The sequence below is a fragment of the Sorex araneus genome, chromosome X (genome assembly GCF_027595985.1).
Source record: "Sorex araneus isolate mSorAra2 chromosome X, mSorAra2.pri, whole genome shotgun sequence".
In the NCBI taxonomy this organism is placed as follows: domain Eukaryota; kingdom Metazoa; phylum Chordata; class Mammalia; order Eulipotyphla; family Soricidae; genus Sorex; species Sorex araneus.
Window position 1 is genome coordinate 323,769,567 of NC_073313.1, and position 21,063 is coordinate 323,790,629.

The window sequence follows — 21,063 nt, forward strand, 5'->3', positions numbered from 1 at the left end:
GGATGATGTGTTCATCTTGCTCTAGATCAAAGACAAACACGAGCAGAAACTGTGGCGCATCGAGCATTTTTACATCACTGTCTCTCACACTGGGCTATCTAAGTTTACACAATTCCCCGGACTAAGCTGCATATTAAGCTTGCTGTGTACAGCTTTATTATGGTGCGGTAGTTGAAGCAGCATTAATATTCCGGCTCCGCATCTGACAGGGCATTTACATGCGCCCATCTGAGCGGCACCTGAGAGCTCTGCCAAGGTGCAGTCAGTGTGCGCCTATTGTAAAGGCAAATGAAGCTCACCTATTCCCTGCTGGGGTCAGAAGTGACCTCAGCACCCCCCACGCCTCAAATTCCTCCCTTGCCAACCTAACTCAATGCCATCACAGAATGACGAATGAGCTCAGAAATAGACCCCAAGTTACTAACCCTGCTAAGAACAGCAAAAGCCTTTGCTGAAATGTTTTAAAAATGCATAGGGAGTGCAGCTGGCCAGTAAAAAAGCAGAGAGACAAATTCCAGCAAACCCAATGTGGAATACGTTACATTCTCAAACTGATTAGAAATACAGCCTGATGTTTACTGGCTTCAAATTGAGTTTGGCATCAAGCATACTGGCTTTAATAATGCTGGCATATTTTTTATTATTATTTTAAATCTGCCTTTGGTTTCTAGGAGCACATGTGGAGAGTTAACGCGTTCTTATTCATCAGGTTACATTTCCTGGAAATGAAGTTTGTGACAGAAAATGACTCTAGTAGCAATAATATGGTTCGTGCTCAAATTAATTAGGTCATTGTTGTAAAAGCTACATGGCAAATTACAAAGGTAAATTTACTGATATTGGCCAGTAGTCTACAACCTAGATGGAAGTATTTACCTGGGAAGGAGAAAAGAACAGAGGAAGGATGGCTACCCGGACCAATTTTCTATTTGTCATACAAATAAAAATACTAGTTACCCAATAAATTATATAATCTGAGATACTTTATGAACTTTATTAATGTCTTCCAAACTGACGCATAAGATTAAAACCTGCTTCATTTGAGATAATGTTAAAAGTGGGCACTAGGTTAAAAAAAAATTTAATCCTTGTAATAACAACACTGCTGACAAAACCATGACCTAAATGAAATCTGAACAAGCAGAAAGGTACTAAAGATCCTTGGTGATTAAATCTCTTGCTAAAAAAGTGGCAATGTGCCAGGCTGGGTCCAGCTTGATGCTAAGTGCTTTTTATTGCACAAAGCTGGTACTACTGTATATAAAAACAGACTTGGGCTTGGGGTAAATTTTGTTCAAATGATTTCTTTGTGCAATAAAGGGTGTGAACAGACTAACCAAAGTAGATTAAATTAACATCGAATGATGCAACTTCTGTGCATCTCCCTAGCTGCACTGCTTCACTTCAATTTCATATTTTCTCCCACAGGGAAGTCCAACTTTCTTCCGTTCACACTGATCAGGGTGTGAAGCCACCATTCACCTTGCCTGATTAGACACTTTCATTAAGAAACCACAAAAATTCTGGGGGGCAGGAGGATGCTTCCCTACGATTTGCACATTTGTTGTGTTCTCCAATTTAGTCCTCCCACATTAGCCAAACTACACTGAGGCTGCAGTGTGAAATTAATGATTTTCCAGGACTCTAAAATGTGCCATTAATATGCATCCAACTCGCTTCTTCCCTTAGCTTGAGGTTCGTTGTCCTGACATTGCCTGCTCGTTTCTACACCCAATTGCATTTTCCAGCCCATGGGCAGCTCCACAATTAAATGCCACATTCACTAGGAGAAAGGTGTGCAAAACAGATTCCAGATCCTTTAAAGTAAAAGTCACACCTTGCAACACAACAAGGAATGGGGTGACTCAAGAAATTATAGCACAGTGCTTTGGTGGTTTTTTTTTTCTTCAAGCTTTCACGGAATAAACAGAGAGAATGGGAGGGAAACTTTCCCCTCTGCTCCTGTTCTTGAAGTGAATACATATTTGTGTTTCCAATAAAAGGCCATTTTTACATTAACTGTCCGTAACAGCAGAAGACAGAAAAACTAACACAATCTCCACATCACACACAGGATGATCTTCATATCACGTGGACCTATTCTCAAAACTATGATTTATAAAAGACAACCAAGAAAATGCACAATGGATCTTTTTCGTGGTACAGAAAGAGTAATGTCTGAAGAATTTTGGGATCTGGGGAACCTTCCACATTCTAGATTTTTTTTTTCTTTTTGGCTTCCCGAAGTAAATTTAGCAGCCATGCGGGCCACTGTGTTTAATTAAGCTTTCAAAAGTCCTCTGACAATGCCAACAATTGTAAGACACTTCTGCGGCTCAATCATGCAATCACTGTGACAGTTCTATTTACAATTTGTCTTAGAAAGAGTTTCTCTGACATTGTACTTTGACAAAACATCCAAGCTGCCAGTTCACAACCTTTCTGTGTCTTATTTACAAATACAGCTTGTATATAGGACTCCCAGTCTCCTGAACATGAATCTTTGGGTAGTGGCCTCACAAACATAGGCTCCCTGAGAAAATCTTAGGTATTTATTAGGAAACACTATTCCCTGTTCTCTGGATTCTGAAAGTAAGTAAAATATTGACCATTATATGAGCTGATGGGGGTAGTGGGCTTCAGGGGATGGAATGTTGGTAGTTATTCCTTTTAACTGCCATGCTAAAAATTCACTTCAGAAGTTGGTTAGCTTTTATTCAGAATCACACAAATAAATAGAAATGAAAAATAAGTAGTTATGATAGCACACTATAATTTATAGTCTCGTTTACAATTATACTAGAAAGCATACAAATACATCCTCCAGTTCAATCTGACCTAAGAAAGAATTAGAAAGGGTACAAAAAAGAACAGGCAATTTGATTTTCTAAATTACGAAAAGCACAAATATCTTATATTTGCTTTAACTTTAAGTAACATTCTAATGTTTTGTTTTAAATTGGTAATTCTGGACTACCTGTCTTAAATGCCTTACACATGATTATTTAGCTATGAGGCATATTGCCTAGACAAATAACTTTTAATATTCTAATATGTCTACATTCATGATTTTAAAGGGAAAAAATGCTGCATATCAACTATAGTAGATTTTACTATATTTAAAGAACTTGTCATATCTACTCTAATTCTCTCATAAAGTAAGTAACTCCATGACAGCCCAGTCCTAATTTAAAGATTTTGATGTGCAAGAAGTAAAAACTTCAAGACTGACATTGCAGAATAATACATATTTTTTAAATTTTCTAGAAGGGAACAGTAGTTTCACGTTCATTGATCTTCAAGCATGATTATTTCTCCTGTCATAAAATATGTAACTAAAAAACAAAACAAAGTCCTTATTAAATGCCGGAACTGCCAGTCAAAGGCCACTGATCTTTCATGGTGGATATTTGACAGACACAGTGATGAAATGGGCCTCAGACAGTATAATCTGCTGGTTTTCAATCAAAATAATAGTTCAAAGATCTCACTGGATCAATCACAAGATATTTTGAATATTTGAATAAAATATTTAAAAACAGCCTAATCCACGGATAGGTGTGGTGTGAGCATTTGTACATGGGTGCAGCGATGGAGCAGAGATACTTATTTACAGGTAAAAATTAACCTTCCGCAAAAATAGCTGAGAGAGGCCTTTGTACAGTCGAGATGCACACCATTTTACTGATCAGTTAAAGAACTCTACTTCACTCTCCTATTTGAAAGCCTCAAATTCCTAACCTTATTTATGTCAGGAAGAAATTGTGTCACTGTTTCATTCCTGCTTCCTGACTACAAAACGCACAGAGCACACAAGACAACCAGAATCCAACTTCCATCACTTTAATAAAGACTTCCCTCCATGGCGCACTTCAATGGCTACCTTTTATGTGGTTGCCAAACATATTCTTCTAGAGATTCATCAATGTACCCCCTTCCTAATACAGAGCATTGCTTCTCCTTTCTCTCTGCGACACAATTCAAGTATCTACTGAATGATTGCTCTTATTGTTTCCTTCCTCATCACAAAAAGAAAAACAGACTTGGAATTGCGAAGACGTGCTTGAGAGCTACAGGCTGGGAGTGCAGAGCTGACTTCCAGAACTTCACTCCAGAGGCACCCAAGAGGCCCGAGCATCTTAATTTATGTGCAATGGTAGAATGTTAATTTCACCATAGGAAATTCTTACATTGCTGTGAATTATGAGAAGTTGTGATTCTAGTTACTGATGTCTCGTTTTGAGATGTGACCAGGCTATTTATGTTCCACCAATTCCAGGATGAGGACAGGTGATTAAACCCAATGAGAGGAATCAAGACTTTGCAATTATTTATGCATGAGAGGCTTGCCTCACCTGGGTCACAGCACCTGTGCACCCATTGAATATCTTAGATACCTCAGACAGCTTTTCATCTCAGTGAAATTATTTGGTGGCAGCCCTATAAAACATTTTAAAGTTGCCGTTGAGTTTTGCTTTATTTGGTTTCCCTGGGCCCAGCTATTGTACTAGTTTTTTTTTTAAAAAAAAAAAAAAGAAAAGAAATGAAAAGAAGAAAGAAACAACACAGTATAACCTTTATGACAACCAGAGTTAAGGAAAATATCTTTTCTTTCCCTACATAAATTTACAATGTAGCAGTAAAGAGCCTTAACTATATATAGGGCCTTCTCCCCAGCTTTTACATTCCTCCACTAAGTACAGAGGCACAGAATTTCTGAGCTGGTTAATCTGAGACTGAATAACCTATTCGGGACCTCAGTAAGAAGTGTGGTTTTAATTCTTGCTTGACAGACACTGTGTTTTGTCTTTTAAACGAGCAGCTCGATATGTAAATACGATGTTACATCACGCAAGTGTTACTCCATATTTGGTGATTTAGAAAGGCTTTGGATCTCCGAAGACGACAAATCCCCCTTCCGCTTGCTCTTGCTTCATTAATCATGCCTTACACTTCTGTTCATTTTCCTTCCAGCGACAAAACAGCACATGGAAATGGTCACTGCCATCTCCTACTGGGAGGTAAGGGGGAGGGACGAGATAAAATCTTAACCTGTATGTCACATAACCTAAAGGTGGTAGGTTCAAAAATATATATATTTTGTAAATGCATCCTAGGAGCAGATTTCTTACTTCACTAAAGGAAAAAACATCTAAGCGCTATTGTAGAAAGCATTTTTAAAAAGAAAGAAAACGCCACATTTGATTTTCATGATTAAATTCTGGAGGAGAAGTGAGGAAATACACGACATTTAATCCCCTCCGGACCACTGGTCTACAGCAGTTCAACTCTGTGGTCAAACTAGGTCGAAGAGACAAGTTTCCAAGTGTCCACTGATCAGAGGCCCTGTCCTTCCTAAAAGTGAGCAAACCTCTGTCATTAGGAGAGGACAGATACGGACAAACAGGCATGCCCGTTTCTGTCATCACAGAATCTACACTCACTTTGTCCTATGTTTTAAATCACTGTTGTTTTCCTAAAAACATGTTTTAAGGGCCACTATCTAGTGCTGCTGTTTATCACTGAGAGTAGGGATTTAAGTCCCTCTGTTAGCCTTTAATTCCTTCTCCCCTGGGCTGCTGAGAAACCCACACACCTAGCTATTACCTCTCTGCTAAAATTAACAAAGGAAGGAGAGCTGTTGAAGAAGAGTATATTTTTTTTTCTCCAAGAGAATTTTTACATTGTGTTAGCAGGAACAGTGGAAGTCTGGACTGGACATTTGTAAGGGTGACATGTGGTTGTGTAAACCACAAACAAAATCAAGATACATCTGTCAAAACCACATCAGAGACAAGAGAGAGCACAGAGAAGCATTTATCATTTAGCCGAGGAGGCAGGCTGCAGGGAGCAGCCGTTCCTGTCAAACCAACCTTTTGAAATTTCCAACATGCCCTTAAACTTTTCGAGTAAGCATGTCTGTGCGCTTCAGCAACTGCCCTCTCTACTCTGGCCTGGCCAGTCGAAAATGGCATCTTAAAGTCAAGGTCACGGTGTCATCCCACCATGGGCTGTGTTTAATTACAGCCCCATAAGGGCTGACAGCCAATATGGATCCAAGGCTAGCCCTGAAGCTCAGTTAACTCTTTCCACCCCTCCCAAATGCCCTACCAGCCCATCCCACCTCACAGGAGCCTTGGCAACTAACTAGAGGCCAGAGCAGGCATTCTGATTCAAATGGGTCACTAGCCCAGCTACACAGGCTTCTGCATGGCCACTTTGCCTCTGACTCGTCACCAAGGCTAGAAATGGGCAATGCAAACTGGGTGAGGTGTGGTAAGTTTCAAACCCCAAAAGGGAGAAGAAGAGGAAAAGGGAAAGGAATACAGAATCAACAGAGGCAGAGAGAGGGTTATCAGGTGTGTGTACCTAGTCCGCCCACATCTGACTCAGTGAAGTGGAAAATATTTATTTGTGTGTGTACTCTGGATATAAGAGGAATGATGATTTTATCATTACAGGCTGTCACAGACAGTCACAGGGAGAAATACAGAAATCACTCCACCACTCCTTAGTGCTTGGCTATAGCACCTCTAAAAATGAAAAGAAAACATGCAAACAGCTTTTCTCCTTGCTTCTCATTTACCTGCTATGTGTTCCTGTTTGGGGCAAATTCCTCTAGATGACGTTGATAAACAATCGTCATCCTCTGGCGTGACCTGGATGCCAACCTCCACGGGATTGGATGCTTTTTTCATCTCGATTGGTGAAGGGGAAGGTGGCTTATCCACAGCTTTTTCTAAGCAGAGGCTGCCATTGCATTGTTTCCGTTTGTGCTCGATAAAAATAAGAATGTCCCCCAATGGGAAGTTCATCTGGCACTGCCCACACGTGAGGAGGTCATGGTCCCCTTCTGGCGCTCCCAAAGGGCCGTGGTCTGGTTCATCATCTGTAAGAATGGCTTCAAGAGGTTCGGCTGTGGTTGGAGAAACAAAAGCACAATTATTAGAGTGCCAGACAGGAGGGAAAAGGGGGGATATACATTCTCAACCCCCAGCCTACCCTAACCCACATTATGCAAAACAATCTTAGTCTTCTCCACCTAACACTCAGAATATGTGAGCACCTACAATGCACCAGGATATGGAGATTATCAACAAGAAAGCAATTTTTATCCATGAGATAAATCAGCATGAATTTCAAGAAAACTGCCTGATTTGCTCAACTCTAGAGAAAATGCACACATACACACAGCACACACACACACACACACACACACGCACAACACAGGTGTCTGCCTTGTGAGTTTATAGACTATGACCGTCAAACAGTTAACATAGGCAACATAAAGGAAGCTTAAATAATAACTAGCCTCCCAAAATGGCAAAAATATGAATTGAAACCAAATTTGTTTATTTTTTCCTTAGAGATTAAGTAGTCTTTTGTGCCAAAGAATGAAAGAGGTGAATAAACACACACAGCCTTTGTATGTGAATGCATATACTCCTAAGTATACAATACAGAGATATAGCCTCATAAATTTAAAAGCTACTACATCACATAGAAAATGTGCCACATTTTCACTATTGTAATAAGAAAACGAATGCATTCACCTGTGAAACAGATCTAAATAATAATCATAACGCAGCATAATTCACACTGCCAAAAACCTTTCTGATCTCACTCTCAGCAGTGCCACAAAATCAAAGAAATACCAAATTCACTGGCAATTCTTCTCAGACACATTAGCTAAATGGGATACTTTTGAGTACTTAAGAAAATAAGCCAATTAGTCATTTTTTCATTCTGAAGAAAGGAATGCCTAAAATATTCTAAACATGTTTGCACTTGGTGGCCTACATCACATAAAAATCAGAATGGTCAAGCAAACGCCACATTTCAGAACAAGGCTGAGAAGCTCTTTCTTTAGACTTGAAATACTTCTTCTAATGTTGTCAAAGTTGACTAATTTTCTGAATGAGCTCCAAAACGCTTCATTATGGGACTATTTCTACACACATAATCACTAGCGGATGGTAGAACAAGGTAGATATGTGTTTCGTTCCTGTTTCCCTTTTTCTTTTTTTTTTTTCAAACTTTGTACCATATATGCTCCAGCATCTATTTGAACAGTGTCTATCATTTTCTAACCCTCCAAAGAAGGAAAAGAGAGTTGGTCTCTTGACTCCTAAAACCTTATACTTAAAAAATTTTTTTTCACAAAATACAAAACACATCTGTGATGCTGCAAGTTAATAAAACTGAAGCAGAAAATGTACAAGTCTTAAACAGTTAATCAGTCTGACCTTCTTTAGCAAGCTGCCAATTTCACATTTAATGAACTTAAAGCCACAGAGAATCAAAAAATAGATTTTAATTTGAGTGTAGAATATTGGAACAGATTTTGATAAAGTGCAAAAATCCAGTGAACTCAGGTTAAATTTATTTCAACCCTACCCAGGCTGCATATTGAGGGGGAAGATCTGGAGTAACTCCCAGATGTGCTGGGTGAAATAATATTGAGAGGGCCCAGCCTAGCTGCACCTGTGCTCAAGTAGGACATGTCATCATTTCTAGCCTCTGGTACTCCTCCCAATTTAATGTAAGGTCACCACAGGAATATGAAGGTTATTTCCTTACTAATAAAGGCAGCAAGGTAAGCACTTTGCACAACATACTGACCAAAGATAAATACAAAATACACAGGCAGACTTTTCAAACATGGAGACAAACGGAAGTGCTTTTGCATTGTGTCTCTATGTCATTCTTCTCCTACATTTGCTTTCATTTTGACCAACTGAGCAACTTGAATAGAGAAGTCATTCTCTAGAATCCCTAATGATCATACTAAGGATTCTATAAACACATTGTCAAATATGTCTCTTTTTTGTTCAGCATTTAACTACAAGATCTAAAGTTCCTAGATTTAGATCTTGAATACTAGGGAAAAATTAATTGTATTGAAGTTTGTAGTATGTTGAACCTTTTGGGGGCAAAGTATATTTTTAATCCCACTGATAAGATTGGCTTCTTATTCTCAAAGCCTAACACATTCATAAAAATAAAAATATTATTTAGGAGCAAAAGGAAATATTCTCCTAGGTACCAAACAGTTAAAGGTAATGCAGTACAAAACAGAGTTGGTTAAAGTCTTCTAAATGTAGTGACTGTACTGACTTACAATCAAAACCAGGAAATGAAGTGGTAATTCAGAGGTTGCTGATTACACCTCCACATTTCACCTAATTAATTTTATAGGAGGCAAAGTTCTTGAAAATAACAAGATGATCAAATGTACAGATATAAAACCTGTAACCTCAACATTTTCTATGCTCTTAACGTAAATTATTGCTAATTAACAAGAATTATATCCTAATGTATGAAATACGCTTAACATAGGGCTCCTTGCATTTAGCTAGAGATGTTCAGAGAAATACCAAAGTGTTCTTATTATTACTGCTGTATTATTAAAAACCAGAGGAAATGGGGCACAAAGAAAATATGAAAATACAATTCTCTTGGTGTAGTCTGATTTGCATTGACATCTTTTCTCAGTGGCAATCAACATTTCCTTTCTGGGCATCTGATAATTTCTCTGTATTTTAATGCAAATTTCTCCTTCCCTAAAAACATTCCTAACCTCAGCCATTTTACCCCCCTCCCTCAATTCAACTCTATCCTTCTTCACCCCCACAATACCATCGTTTCTAAACTCCAGTCTCAGCTACAAAGATAGGAGTCCAGAATTGAAGTGGAAGGGAGTGGGCAAATAATCGTAATAATTAGCCGCGGATTTTCTGTAAGGGGAGAAAGAAATTGAAATAAAATGTTTCTGCGTTCAAACAGCAAGACAGAATGTAACGTCTCAATAGCCCAGCGGCAGACTAAGGTCCCTTTCCTCTCTCTGCAATTGCGGAGGAATAAATTTTCAACAACAAGAAAGAAAAGATGTGTGTGGCGCTGGGTGGAGGGGGGGTTTGGAGGGGTAACCCTTAGAAGAAATGTGTAGAAGGGAAACGAGGACTGCTTAGGGGAGGGGGAGAGGGGGGCTAAGCTTTCAAGTTTGCTTTCCAAGTTCTTCTCTTTGATTGTCTTAACAGAGTAAGAAAGCCAACCGCTGGTGAAATGCAGAAAGGAAAAAGTAAAGCAACAAAAGAGAAAGCAGGGGCGACAGGTCCGGGGCAGGGGGACCGGCGGGGGCGTAACGAGTAGAAGTGAAGTTGGGCGCGGGGACTCTGGGGCACAAAGCGCGCAGGCTTGCTGGCCGCGGGCTCGGGCTGTGCTCGCAGTGAACACGTGCAACGGCGGCGGCCGTGCTGGGGGAGACCCAGGGTCGGCGATCTGCCGGTAGTGGGCGGCTAGGGGCCCCCAGACTGTCGCTCCAGCGCCGATCCAGCCCCGCAGCGGGTGACCACGGTTCCTAGGGCCCGGCAGTTGAAGAAGGCGTGAGGTGTGGGAAACCCGGCCGGTTAGCCTGATTCGGTCTCGTTAATCACCCCGCGCACCTCGAGCGCGGGACCTGAAATTCCTCGTGTCCACAGTCCACAAGCTCACACTTTTTACTTTGGGGGCGGGGGGTGGGGAGTGTTAATCTCTGTAAATGCATTTCTCCCGCAATTCCCGGGACCGGTGTGCGCAGCGAGGCGGCGGCGGCTGCGGTTATTCATTATTAATGACGCTGCTTGCCCGCATCATTATGATGATAACTATTACTATTGTTGTGATTTCGGGCTCCAAGGCGAGAGCTGCAGGAGGTGGAGTGGGGGGTGGGGCAGGGGGGGTCGGACTGCAGCTCTGCCCCGCAAGCAAGCCCGCCGCTGCCGCCGCGGTCAGCTCTTAGCTCAGGGGATGAGGAGGTGGAAGAAGTGAACCTCGACACTAAGTGCAAACTAGCCATATCTTGCCCTTTGGCCTTGCCCCGGAGCTCACTCCCCTTTCCTTCTTACCAAAAAAAAAAAAGAAAAAGAAAAACAAAACAAAACAAAAAACCCTCCCCGAGAGAAAGAGAAAACTGCACCCCGCTTGATGCTGGGCAGGAGGGGGTGTCGGCCGCGCGCACGGGCTCGTCTCTGAAGCCCTGGCCAGAAGCATTTTTAAAGTCAAAAGGAAGAACAAAGACTTAAGGGGTGAAGGGGGGTGGGGGGAGAAAAGGAATTCTGCCTAACCGTCCGTTTCCCCCACCCCCACCCTCGCAAAGCTGGTCCCTCCCCGGCTGAGAAACGCCGAACGGGGGGTTGGGGGAGGCGCTGGTACAGGTTCAAGTTCGCTGAGCTTTTTTGATCTTGTTCTGCCTCCTAGCGACAGAATGGCTCATTCAGCCCAAGAAGCGGAGGATGGGGGGGTGAGGGGGTCTTGAGGACTGGAGGGTTCCCGCCCCGCTCTAACACCCAGAAAAGAAGCAGCAACCCTTCCAAACTGGTCTTATAATCCAAAACTTCTTTTTGGGGTTGGGGGAGACAGGGACTAACCCGCCAGCCTGAGCTGTCCCGAGATGAGCCCGGGATGGGGGGTTTGGAGCGGGCAGCCCGACAACAAGCCCCAGTCCGTTTTCTGAGCCCCCAGCGCATCCTTGCGCAAAAGGGCCGGCCTTTCCCGAGTCCTGCGAACACTGCCCTTCCTTCCCGCCGGTACCTGGCCGGGCTGTAACTTCACACCGCTGCGCGCCGTGTCTGCTGCGTATCCGGCGCTGCCGGGGGAGTGGGGGGCGGGGGAGAGCGGTGAGGGAGGGATGCGCGGGGGTGGGGAGAGGGAGGGCCCCGCAACGTGCCGGGGCGGGGGAGCTTCCGAAGTGTATGACAAGTTCCAGAGCCCAGTGAAAAAATTCAAAACCTATGCACACCTCCTTTAAAAAGTACAGAACTGGAGAACTGGAGATATATATATATATGTATATATGTATGTGTATATATATATATATACACACATATATATTCCTTTAAACCGGCACCAAAAATTAAAATTAGTCAAGTATGAGAAGGGGAATGACTGTGGGCCTTCTCACGCCTTTTTTTCCTGCTACCAAACTTTAGTAAGTACCCACGCTCTTGCAGGCGTGTTTGATTAGACCTGAGACAGTCCTGTACATAGACTCAGAAGGACCGTTTAAACACCTCCCTCACACCCCCCACACATGCACATATCCACCGACCCAGGTCCGGAACCGAGGGGAAGAATTCAAGGGTGAGGTGCGCGGAGTTCCTGGGTCAAGCATTCCAAAACGCACATTTGAACATACGTCTCTCCTGTCCACCCCGCCCCCCACAGTCACTCCCACCTGGCCGGGCCTCACTGGAGAGCCAGGAATTAGTAGCCAGACCCAAAGGTGGGGTGGGGGGAGGAGTTGGGGACAGTTAGGGAAAGCACGTGTTGACCTCTCCTCTGTCCTGTACTCTGGACAAGAATTGGGGCGGGGGAGGGGGCGAGGAGAATAGAAAATGCGCTTTTCCAGTAGCTTCGCAACATATAATAATAATAATAATAATGTTGCATTGGAAAGTCAAGTTTTTCCCCAACCGATTTTGCAGTCGATCTGACCGGGAGGCGGTCTGCGCATTGTGCTGGGGGCGAGGCGAGACCTTGGACCCGGCTGGCGCGGAGTCGCAGCGCGGCCTGCCGCTGCGCGGGCGGGCGGGCGGCGGGCGCCTGGTGGGCGATCGCGGGCGGGGCGGGGGCGCGGTGAGGCCCGGCGAGGCCCAGCCGCCGCCGCCACCCGCTCCTGGGCTGCCGCGCTGCGCTCGGTCCTCTGTCTGTTTGTTGGCAGGAGGCTCCCGCACACGCGGTGCTTGTAAACATTCAGACACGAGATTTTTCCCAATCAAAATCCACTTCCACTTTTTTTGAAAATCTTCCAAAAAATAGTAAGAGGAGGGAGTTCCTCGCTCCCTCTCCGTGCCGCTGGCGCTCTAAGTTTGCAACTAAAAGGATTTTGGGGAAGGGGGTAAATTTTTATCCCCCTTCAATTAGGGATCATAAGATTTTCGCGGGGGGGGGCGGGGAGTGAAAAGAGAAGACCGTTGCAAAAAAAAAAAAAATCGCCGGCGGAACGTTTGCTTCTGTTTGGGCAGGAGGTTTTATCTTTTTCATGTCTCGTTTATTTTCTTTTTATTTCTTTTCATTTTGCATGTCTTCTCGCCACCACTGAGGTTCAGCCGGGAGGGGTGGGCAGGGCAAATCCAGCGATCGCAGTTCGGGCGCCCTCCCTTCCCTCTCCCGCTGGCCCCCGGCCGTTGCTCCTGCCCTTCGAAGGCGGCGCGGGAGGGCAAACGCGAGGAGCCGGCACAAAAGGCCACGGGACAAACACCCACCTCGGGCCGGAACAAAAGGCGGCAGCGCCGGCCGCGCCTCCGGTCCTTCCCCGCCGCCTGGCTCTCCCTGCAGCCGCGGCCCCTCTCCAGACTCGGCTGAGTCCGGAACGCCGGGGGAGGGGGGGGGGGAAATGGTCCCACTTTCTCACTATTGTGGAGATGACTACTTTCCTCCCATGCACACTTGACCATGAGCGCGCGGGTGTCCGAGGGCCAGTCTCACTTCTTTTTCTCCCCAGGATTTTTTTTTTCCTTTAGGTTTGAACTCCCTCCCCCACCCCACTCCATTTTCCTACGGTGAGTGCAAACAACCCCCTTTCGCTCCCTCCAGCTCCTTCCTCTAGGTTTGCAAGAGTTGTACTCATCCTTAGCATTGTTCATTATTTTTGCAAAACTGAAGGAGAAATCATAGCAGTCCTTTTCCAAAGGCGAAATAAGACAGCGGAAAGCAGGAAAGAGGAGACACGTTTTTTTTTTTTAATTAAATTAAATTAAAAGATCTGTGCTACCCCCAAAAGTGTACACCGGGTTATGGTCTGGGATGGTATGAGGGGTTTTTTTCCCTCCCCCTTTAATTTTTTTTTTACCCCAACTATCGGAGATTTTTCTCGTGGAAAAAAAATTAGATGCACGCACACACCCCTCTCTCCCCCTCGCTCTAGCTTCTTGTCCTGCGCGCTCTCGTGATTATTAATAATTATTATTACTATTATTGGGTTACTTACGCGAGAATTCCCGTTTGCTTAAGTGCTGGGGTTTGCCTTGCTTGCGGCGAGACATGGTGGGCTGCGGGGCGGGCGGCGGCGGCGGCGGCGGCGGCGGCGGGCGGACGACGGCTCGGTTCACATCGGGAGAGCCGGGTTAGAAAGAAGGAGACTCCAGAGAAAATATCTTCATCAGTGCCTTTTGACATCCAAAATAAATTAGAAATAATACAAAGATGGCGCAGGGAAGATGAATTGTGGGAGAGCCGTCATGGCTTTTTTTTTAAGCAAAAAAAAAAAGAGAGAGAGAGAGAGAGAGCGGAGAGATAGAGGGAGAGAGAGAGATGAAAAAAATGGCAAAAGCCCCCCTGAGCTGCAAGTTCAAGTGCGGACGTGACGTCCCTGCGAACTTGAACGTCAGGAGTCTGGATGGACAGAGACACACAAAACATGGGCAGGGCGAGCAGGAGAGAAGGGGAGGAGGGAAGGGGAAGCTCACACCAATGGACACACATCAGGGGCTGGACATGAAAAAGAGACCAGGACAAGCCAATGGCCAGTGCGGGGCGGGGGAGGTGCGGGCGGGGGGCTCCGCAGACGCCAGACGCGGCCCCCGGGGGAGGGGCGGCGGAGGGGAGGGGGCGCTGGGGCCGCGGGCTCACCAGTGGCCGCAGCGAGCGCGGAGGCGGCGGCTTGGCCACGAAAGAAGAAAGGGGCGGCGGGGGGGGGGGGCAAGACGTGCGCCTTGCTACCCCCCCCCCCCGCACGCGGACTCAAAAAAAAAAAATGAAAGGTTATTTTAAAAAAGAAGAAGCAGCCGCAGCCGCAAGAGTACCCGAGGAGGATGCAGCCCGGGGCCGGGGAAGCGCGGGAGGAGGGACGCCAGGTAGAGTTGCTCCCGGACACCCTCCTCTGTGCGCACACCCACTTCCCCTCCCCGCCACCGCCGCCGCGCTCGCTCCCCGCGTGCGGATGTCCGGGGCCGAAGCGAAAGCCCCGAGCCCGTGGCTCTGCTAGGGAAACTTTGCCGGAGGAGCGGATAGCCAAGAAAAATCACCCGAAGTTGAAAGCTGAGCCTCTAAGTTACAGCTCCGCAGCGGACGCGGGGTGGCGGGAGGGAGCGCGCGGTAAGCGGAGTCCGGCCCAACTTTGCAAGGTTGAGGGGTCCGGAACGGCAGCGTCCGGGTCTCTGTGAATCCCAGAGTGCATCAGGGAAGGGAGGAGAGCGAGGGAGACAGGGCAGGCCGGGGCGGGACGGCTGGCAGGCGACCCCTAAGGACGAACCCGGAGGGGGGCGAGGATATAAGCACCGGGCCAACCGATTGAGTCTGAGAGCGATCGGAAGCGCGGAGACGAAGGTCCACGGGGTCAAGCAAAGACAGAAGCAAGGAATAAAGAACCAGGAGCGAGACTCTGGCACATTCCGGCCCCCAGGGGGGAGCGCGGGCCGGCCCGGGGCGAGGGAGGCGCCGAGGCGTTCACCTCTGCTGCGGCCGCGGGCCAGAGGACAAAGCCTGGGCAGTCCCAGGAGTTCCAGCCCCTGGGAACGTGCTGCCCGCGCGGCGGGAGGTCCCCCAGCCGGGTCCCAGGGAAGGACACACCCACTCCCACTCCGGAGTAACTGTAACGCACTGAGGAAGGGAATGAAAGTGTTTCTTACGGGCGGAGCACAACTACTCCTGTGCTGTTACCCGGCGAGAGAAAATGGGGAATGAGAGTGAGTGGCTGGCTTGCTGGAGCGGCTGGGAAGCCACGTTGATGGGCTGACCGCCCTGGCTTAGCACCGCGCTCCCCCGGCGCCCCGGGCCCATGCGCAAGCCGGGAAAACCCAAGGGCCTCTCTGGTCTTTGCAAACGTTCTGGGGCAATTAGGGATGACCTGTTGGAAAGAAACCCCTGTCACTTTAATGCACATACGCGCGCGCGCGCGCATTCACACACACACACACACACACACACACACACTCGCACGCACACGCACACACCACCGCCGCTGTCAAAAAGCGGGCTTCACTCTGGCGTGGGATACTTTCAGTTTTACGTAAAATGTACAGCAACAGCACCCCCTGCGATTGGAAAGTTTATTCAGAAACGTGCCTGTAAAGTCCCCCAGCATCTCACGCCTCCCTGCCTGCCTGCGCCACCCCACTGCCTCAGTCGCCGCCGCCACCGAGAGCGCTCGGCTCTGCCCGATCCAGAAGGGCCGAGGGAAGAAGAGCGGGGCCGGAGTCCAGCCGAGGCACAGAGAGGCCGGCGGGGGTTGGGGGAGGGGGCGTCAGGACGCAGCCCCCCTACGACACTCCGAGCTGCAGGTGGACGTGTGTGAGTGTGTCTGCAGAGCCAGGAGCCTCCTGCTCTCTCTCCTCCAAGCTGCTCCACGTTCCCAAATGCCTTCTCCCGCCCCTCTGCCTAAGGGACCGGGTTTGGGATACTGTGTCCACCCGGCGGGGTGGGGGGTGGGGTGCGGCTTTAGATTGTTAGAGCGAGCGCCCCAGGCCTGCCCCGGCGGAGGGGGGAGCGCATTCCCACCATCCAGCCGCGCGGGCAAGCGGCTGTGGTCCAGTGTTGTCTGAGGAAAGTTTCGAACCTATTAGAAAATGACTGGCTTGCCGAGCTGGGCAAATCGGCGGGGCCCGGGTCAGGAAGGAGAGGTTTGGTGCTCCGCAGTAGGACAGACGTGGGTTGGTCTGGATTTGGGTAAATGTAGTTTGTCGTTATTGTTTCCCTCCAAGTGAGGGGGGAGGGGGGAGGAAGACTTCAAATCTTGTTTAAGAAGCAACAAAATTCCCTTGCTAGCAAAACTCTGCAGTTTGTGCATTACACCATTTCATCTTTCTCCTGAGTTTTTCGAAGCAGGTCGACGTCTCTCTCGCTGTTTGTCTTGTTACCCTAGCCTTGTTGCCTCCAAAAGTCTGTCATTTCTGTGCAGGTGGAGGGTGAGCGGGCATGGAGGAGAATATCAGAGACAGGTGAGGAGTGGGAAGCAGAAAGTGCAACTGGGAGGTCTTTGAAAAATAAATAAATAAGACGAAAGCCCCTTCGAGTCATTGTGATTCTTTCTGAACTATGCTTTTCGAATTTAAATATTTTCCCATGTATCCATAAAAGTCTATATAGAAAGAAGATGTTTAAATAAGAGAATGTGTGTTCTGAAAATAGGTATGTCTGATTTATATAGAATGGTGAGTTGAAGCTTTTCAGGCTTGCCTGTAGTGTAAAAAAGTAATGACTTTATTGCCTCTGAAAGGTTCTGTGGCTCACTTTAACAGTCTTCTGAATTACAATTCATTACACAATCGTGTGCTCTCTAAAGCCGGCAACCTAGCAGGGCCGCTATCTGTGGTTATTTTCAATAAATAACTGGCAACATTTTATTGATTTTCTTTTTTAAAAAATCATAGGAAATTAAGCACTTAGTTACAAATAGGTCTGCTCTCTTATTGCACTTGTTTCAGATGTCAGGGGGGTCCATCCAAAACCACATCTTAAAACATACATTAAAAACCCAGTTTTGCAGCTGCTTTCCCTGGGTGCCAGCGGAGAGGTAAGCAGCGACGTTTCCACCATTAACATATATTTCACTTCACCGTCATAAAATGCCCAGAGTGAAATAGGAACTGCCCTCCGCGCCACCCCTCCCCCAGCCTGAGCTCACCCAGCCTGGAGAAGCAGAGCTGTGTTTGGGCATTTGATCCTCTTGGGTGCAGACCCCGACTCCCCGGGCCGCCGCCGCCCCCAGCCCCCCCACCAAACGCACACGCACACACGTACACACACGCGCGCGCGCACACGCACACACACACACACACACACACACTCATCTGCCTCCCTGATGCTTGGTGCTTGCCCCTGCGGGTGGTACCCCTCCCTCGTCTATGGCTGGATGTTCGTTAAAGCACCCAAAAGTGGGGGAGGGGAGGGTTTGTACGTGTGTTAAAAGAAATAAAAATGAGTTGTTTTAAAAGGTTTAAAAATATTGCATAACTACTGATGAATGATGCAGGTGGTTTGGGGAGGGGTTAAAAGGTTACTTTAAACACGCACACTTGGATATACAATAAGTATATTTACCTTTCCAAAAGTGGCCTTTAGAAAGTCATAAATTATGACAATGTTACAATTCTTTTCTGACCGTTCAGTTAACTTTACTTGAGGCTGCAGAACCTTTGCTTATGCCACTGAGCGGACCACTGCGTTCAGTGGGCACATTCCCAAACGTTGGGTGAGAAGCTTGAGGGACCGACCCTGCAGCCAAGCAGACCCCTCTCCGCCCCTCCTCCTCCCTTTCATCTTGCGCGCGGAGGAGATTCCCCAGGACTTCCTGCAGTATATATTCTGCCTCTGATCTCCGTACTTAATAGCCAAGTCCTGGTTTATGCTTTATAATGTGTTGACAAGTTTTCTAACAGACTTTCTGAAATAATGCACATATATTCACGTCGGTTAGAAACCCACCGTATTTTTAGAGTTGAGTAGATCTATACCCTAATGTAGTGAGAGAGTGTAAATCATAGAGGATTTCATAGTCCTTTCAGTAGTTTTCGGTATGAAGTATGAGCCGAGTGGCCTCCAGACGTAACCTTTTAGAAAAAAAGACAGTGCTTTTATTTTATGGTGTAAAGTGCTTTTAGCTCCAGGGCTCTGAACGTGAATGTGGTCAACAAACAGCTCCAAGAGGGAGACTTAATACAGCCCCAGCCCTTGTGCAGATGAGAGTCGGTGCCCGGCTCAGTCTGAGCTGGAGAACGAAGGGTTAAAAGGCTTGTCTCCAGTGAAACTAGAGGATTAAAATTAAATATTCACGTCTGCCTTTAGGGGGAAATACCTTTATGGACGTAAAGATAAATAAGTGAATGACTGAATGAATGGTTAAAAATATAATCATTCCCCCTATTCATCATCATCGTCTTTCTCTCTCTCTCTCTCTCTCTCTCTCTCTCTCTCTCTCTCTCTCTCTCTCTCATGATAATTCAGAAAATAGAGAATGGGTAGTCATCTTGAAAAAAATCAAGCAGGTCTGGATTCTACATTTGGCATAGGTTTTGCATTTGGGATTCTTAAGGGTAGAAATGCTAGGTGTTCTTAAGACAAAGAAAACACTAATTTTAAAAAAGAAAGGGGTGTTGGAGAAGAGACTATTGAAAGGTGAATAAGACCACACTCTCTTCTTTCCAGGCTTCCTCAGCCACTGCCTTCCTATAACGTTTCCTCCTCTACTAGGGAGGGATCCAGACCCTGGGATCTAAGGAGCCCCCTGGGATCTAAAGGGGCCAGCTGGTTGACAGATTTGGATAGGTCTGCCCAAAGGGAAAAGGAAGGAAGGAAGGAAGGAAGGAAGGAAGGAAGGAAGGAAGGAAGGAAGGAAGGAAGGAAGGAAGGAAGGAAGGAAGGAAGGAAGGAAGGAAGGAAGGAAGGAAGGAAGGAAGGAAGGAAGGGAGGGAAGGAGGGAGGGAGGGAGGGAGGGAGGGAGGGAAGGATGACATCTGCTCTGAATGAATCTCTGCTTACCTCTAGACTGGCTGCTATATGCTGAGCCAATAATTATGGGGGGGGGGGGTGGAGAGCACTAGTCTCGCCCCTTCCATAAAAGGCACTTTAAAGACAACAAAGTGTTCTGATTAGCACACCATTTAGATCAAATACTCAATTTAGCTCCCTAACATTGACATCAAACACCTTAGGTGCTAGGCAATGAGGCCAGTCCAATGTACTGCACTGGTAACTCCCCAGGCAGCACTCAGCATGCAGTAGATGTTCAATAAGTGGTTTTGAGTAAATAAGTGAATAAATCCTATCTTTACACAAGGGAAACTCATGTAACCATCCAAATTCTGACTTTCCCTTAGAGATCAGCAAGACTTTGAGTTGACAACTCTGTTTTAACAGAGCATTTAGGCCTAAAATTGATTCTCACAAGGATGGTGAACTCAAAAGATTATTCCAGATATCAGAGTAGCTATCTGAACAATCAAGAATACAATGAAAGAGGGAAGGGGAAATAGCTCAAAGTGGAAGGACATGCCTGTCATGCATGAGATCTTGAGTAGAACACCCCCCATGTTGTATAGCCCCTACCCCCACCCCAGCACCACTGAGTTTAATCCTGGTGGCCCCTGAGTACCAGTAGATGTGACCCTGGTAGCCCCAGCAGCACTGCACTGCTAATCTGAACCAATTCAATCAATTGTTTCCCTAAGCCACCCCCTACCCCAATGCTCTTGGGTGAACACACACACACACACACACACACACACACACACACACACACAAAAGAATATGAAAAAAAATATTTCTATCATCTCTGCCACTCTACATTACCAAAAGTCTTACAAATAAGCCAGCATGAGGAACCCAGTATCAAGCGATTTGTTTTATGTGGTTTTCATTTTTTTTAATATTGCTTTTTGGATACAAATCTGCTATCCCAACTGAGACCATTCTAAAAGGAAAAAATACAATTAAGACAACCAACAATAGCTCAGGTTTCATTCTCTGCACCCCAGTCATCCAGTGAATCTTGATTTTTCACAAGGAAATTTTATTTTCACGACATGTTTCTACCTATTTGTCTCTTTGGTGAGAGGAAGGAAAGAAGGGATAAATAAAAGGAAAAACAACACCACACACACACACGCACACACACACATACACACACCATACACACATCTGGTCTGACATTTTGTACAGCAAGTTTCAGCCCAATGTGATTTAAAACAATGTGAGTTAAAAAAACCTCCTAAAATTTGGGTTTATAATGGAAACGCTGACAGACTCTTAATTATAGCAGCCCTGCCAGACACTACTATAATGAAATAGTTGTGCTTTCATTACTATAGAGGCACTATAGTTAAGGGTCTGTCAGTGTTTCTATTATAAACCCCAAGTTTAAGAGGTTTATAACTTGGTCTATTTAAATGGCACTGGGAGGAATTCAAGATATCAGTCCAGATGTGAAGTTGTTATAAAGACCGAAGAACTCAACTGAGAAAGCTTTTGGATCTCTCTCTGCCTCCCCACCCTCCCTCCCTCATTCCTTTACTCCCTCTCTCCCTTCCTTATAAGTAGAACATCACAGAAATGATTTTTAGTGGTTTCAGATCGTCTCATTGTCAACTA

The 21,063-nt window shown here is 46.1% G+C and overlaps 1 protein-coding gene across 4 annotated transcripts in view; it reads right to left on the reverse strand.

The window, feature by feature from the left end:
- Positions 1–14,679, reverse strand: part of BCL11A (BCL11 transcription factor A) — a 99,916-nt gene extending 85,237 nt beyond the window's left edge. Inside the window, exons 1-3 of one of the 4 annotated variants that reach the window (XM_055120307.1) lie at positions 14,611–14,679; positions 13,970–14,147; positions 6,587–6,916 (exon numbers count right to left, since the gene is read on the reverse strand). In XM_055120307.1, coding sequence (XP_054976282.1) covers positions 6,587–6,916; positions 13,970–14,024 — 385 coding nt within the window. In that variant the 5' untranslated portion in view covers positions 14,025–14,147; positions 14,611–14,679. The other 3 variants (XM_055120310.1, XM_055120308.1, XM_055120309.1) reach the window with 3 other exon arrangements.
- Between the last annotated feature and the right edge of the window lie 6,384 nt (positions 14,680–21,063).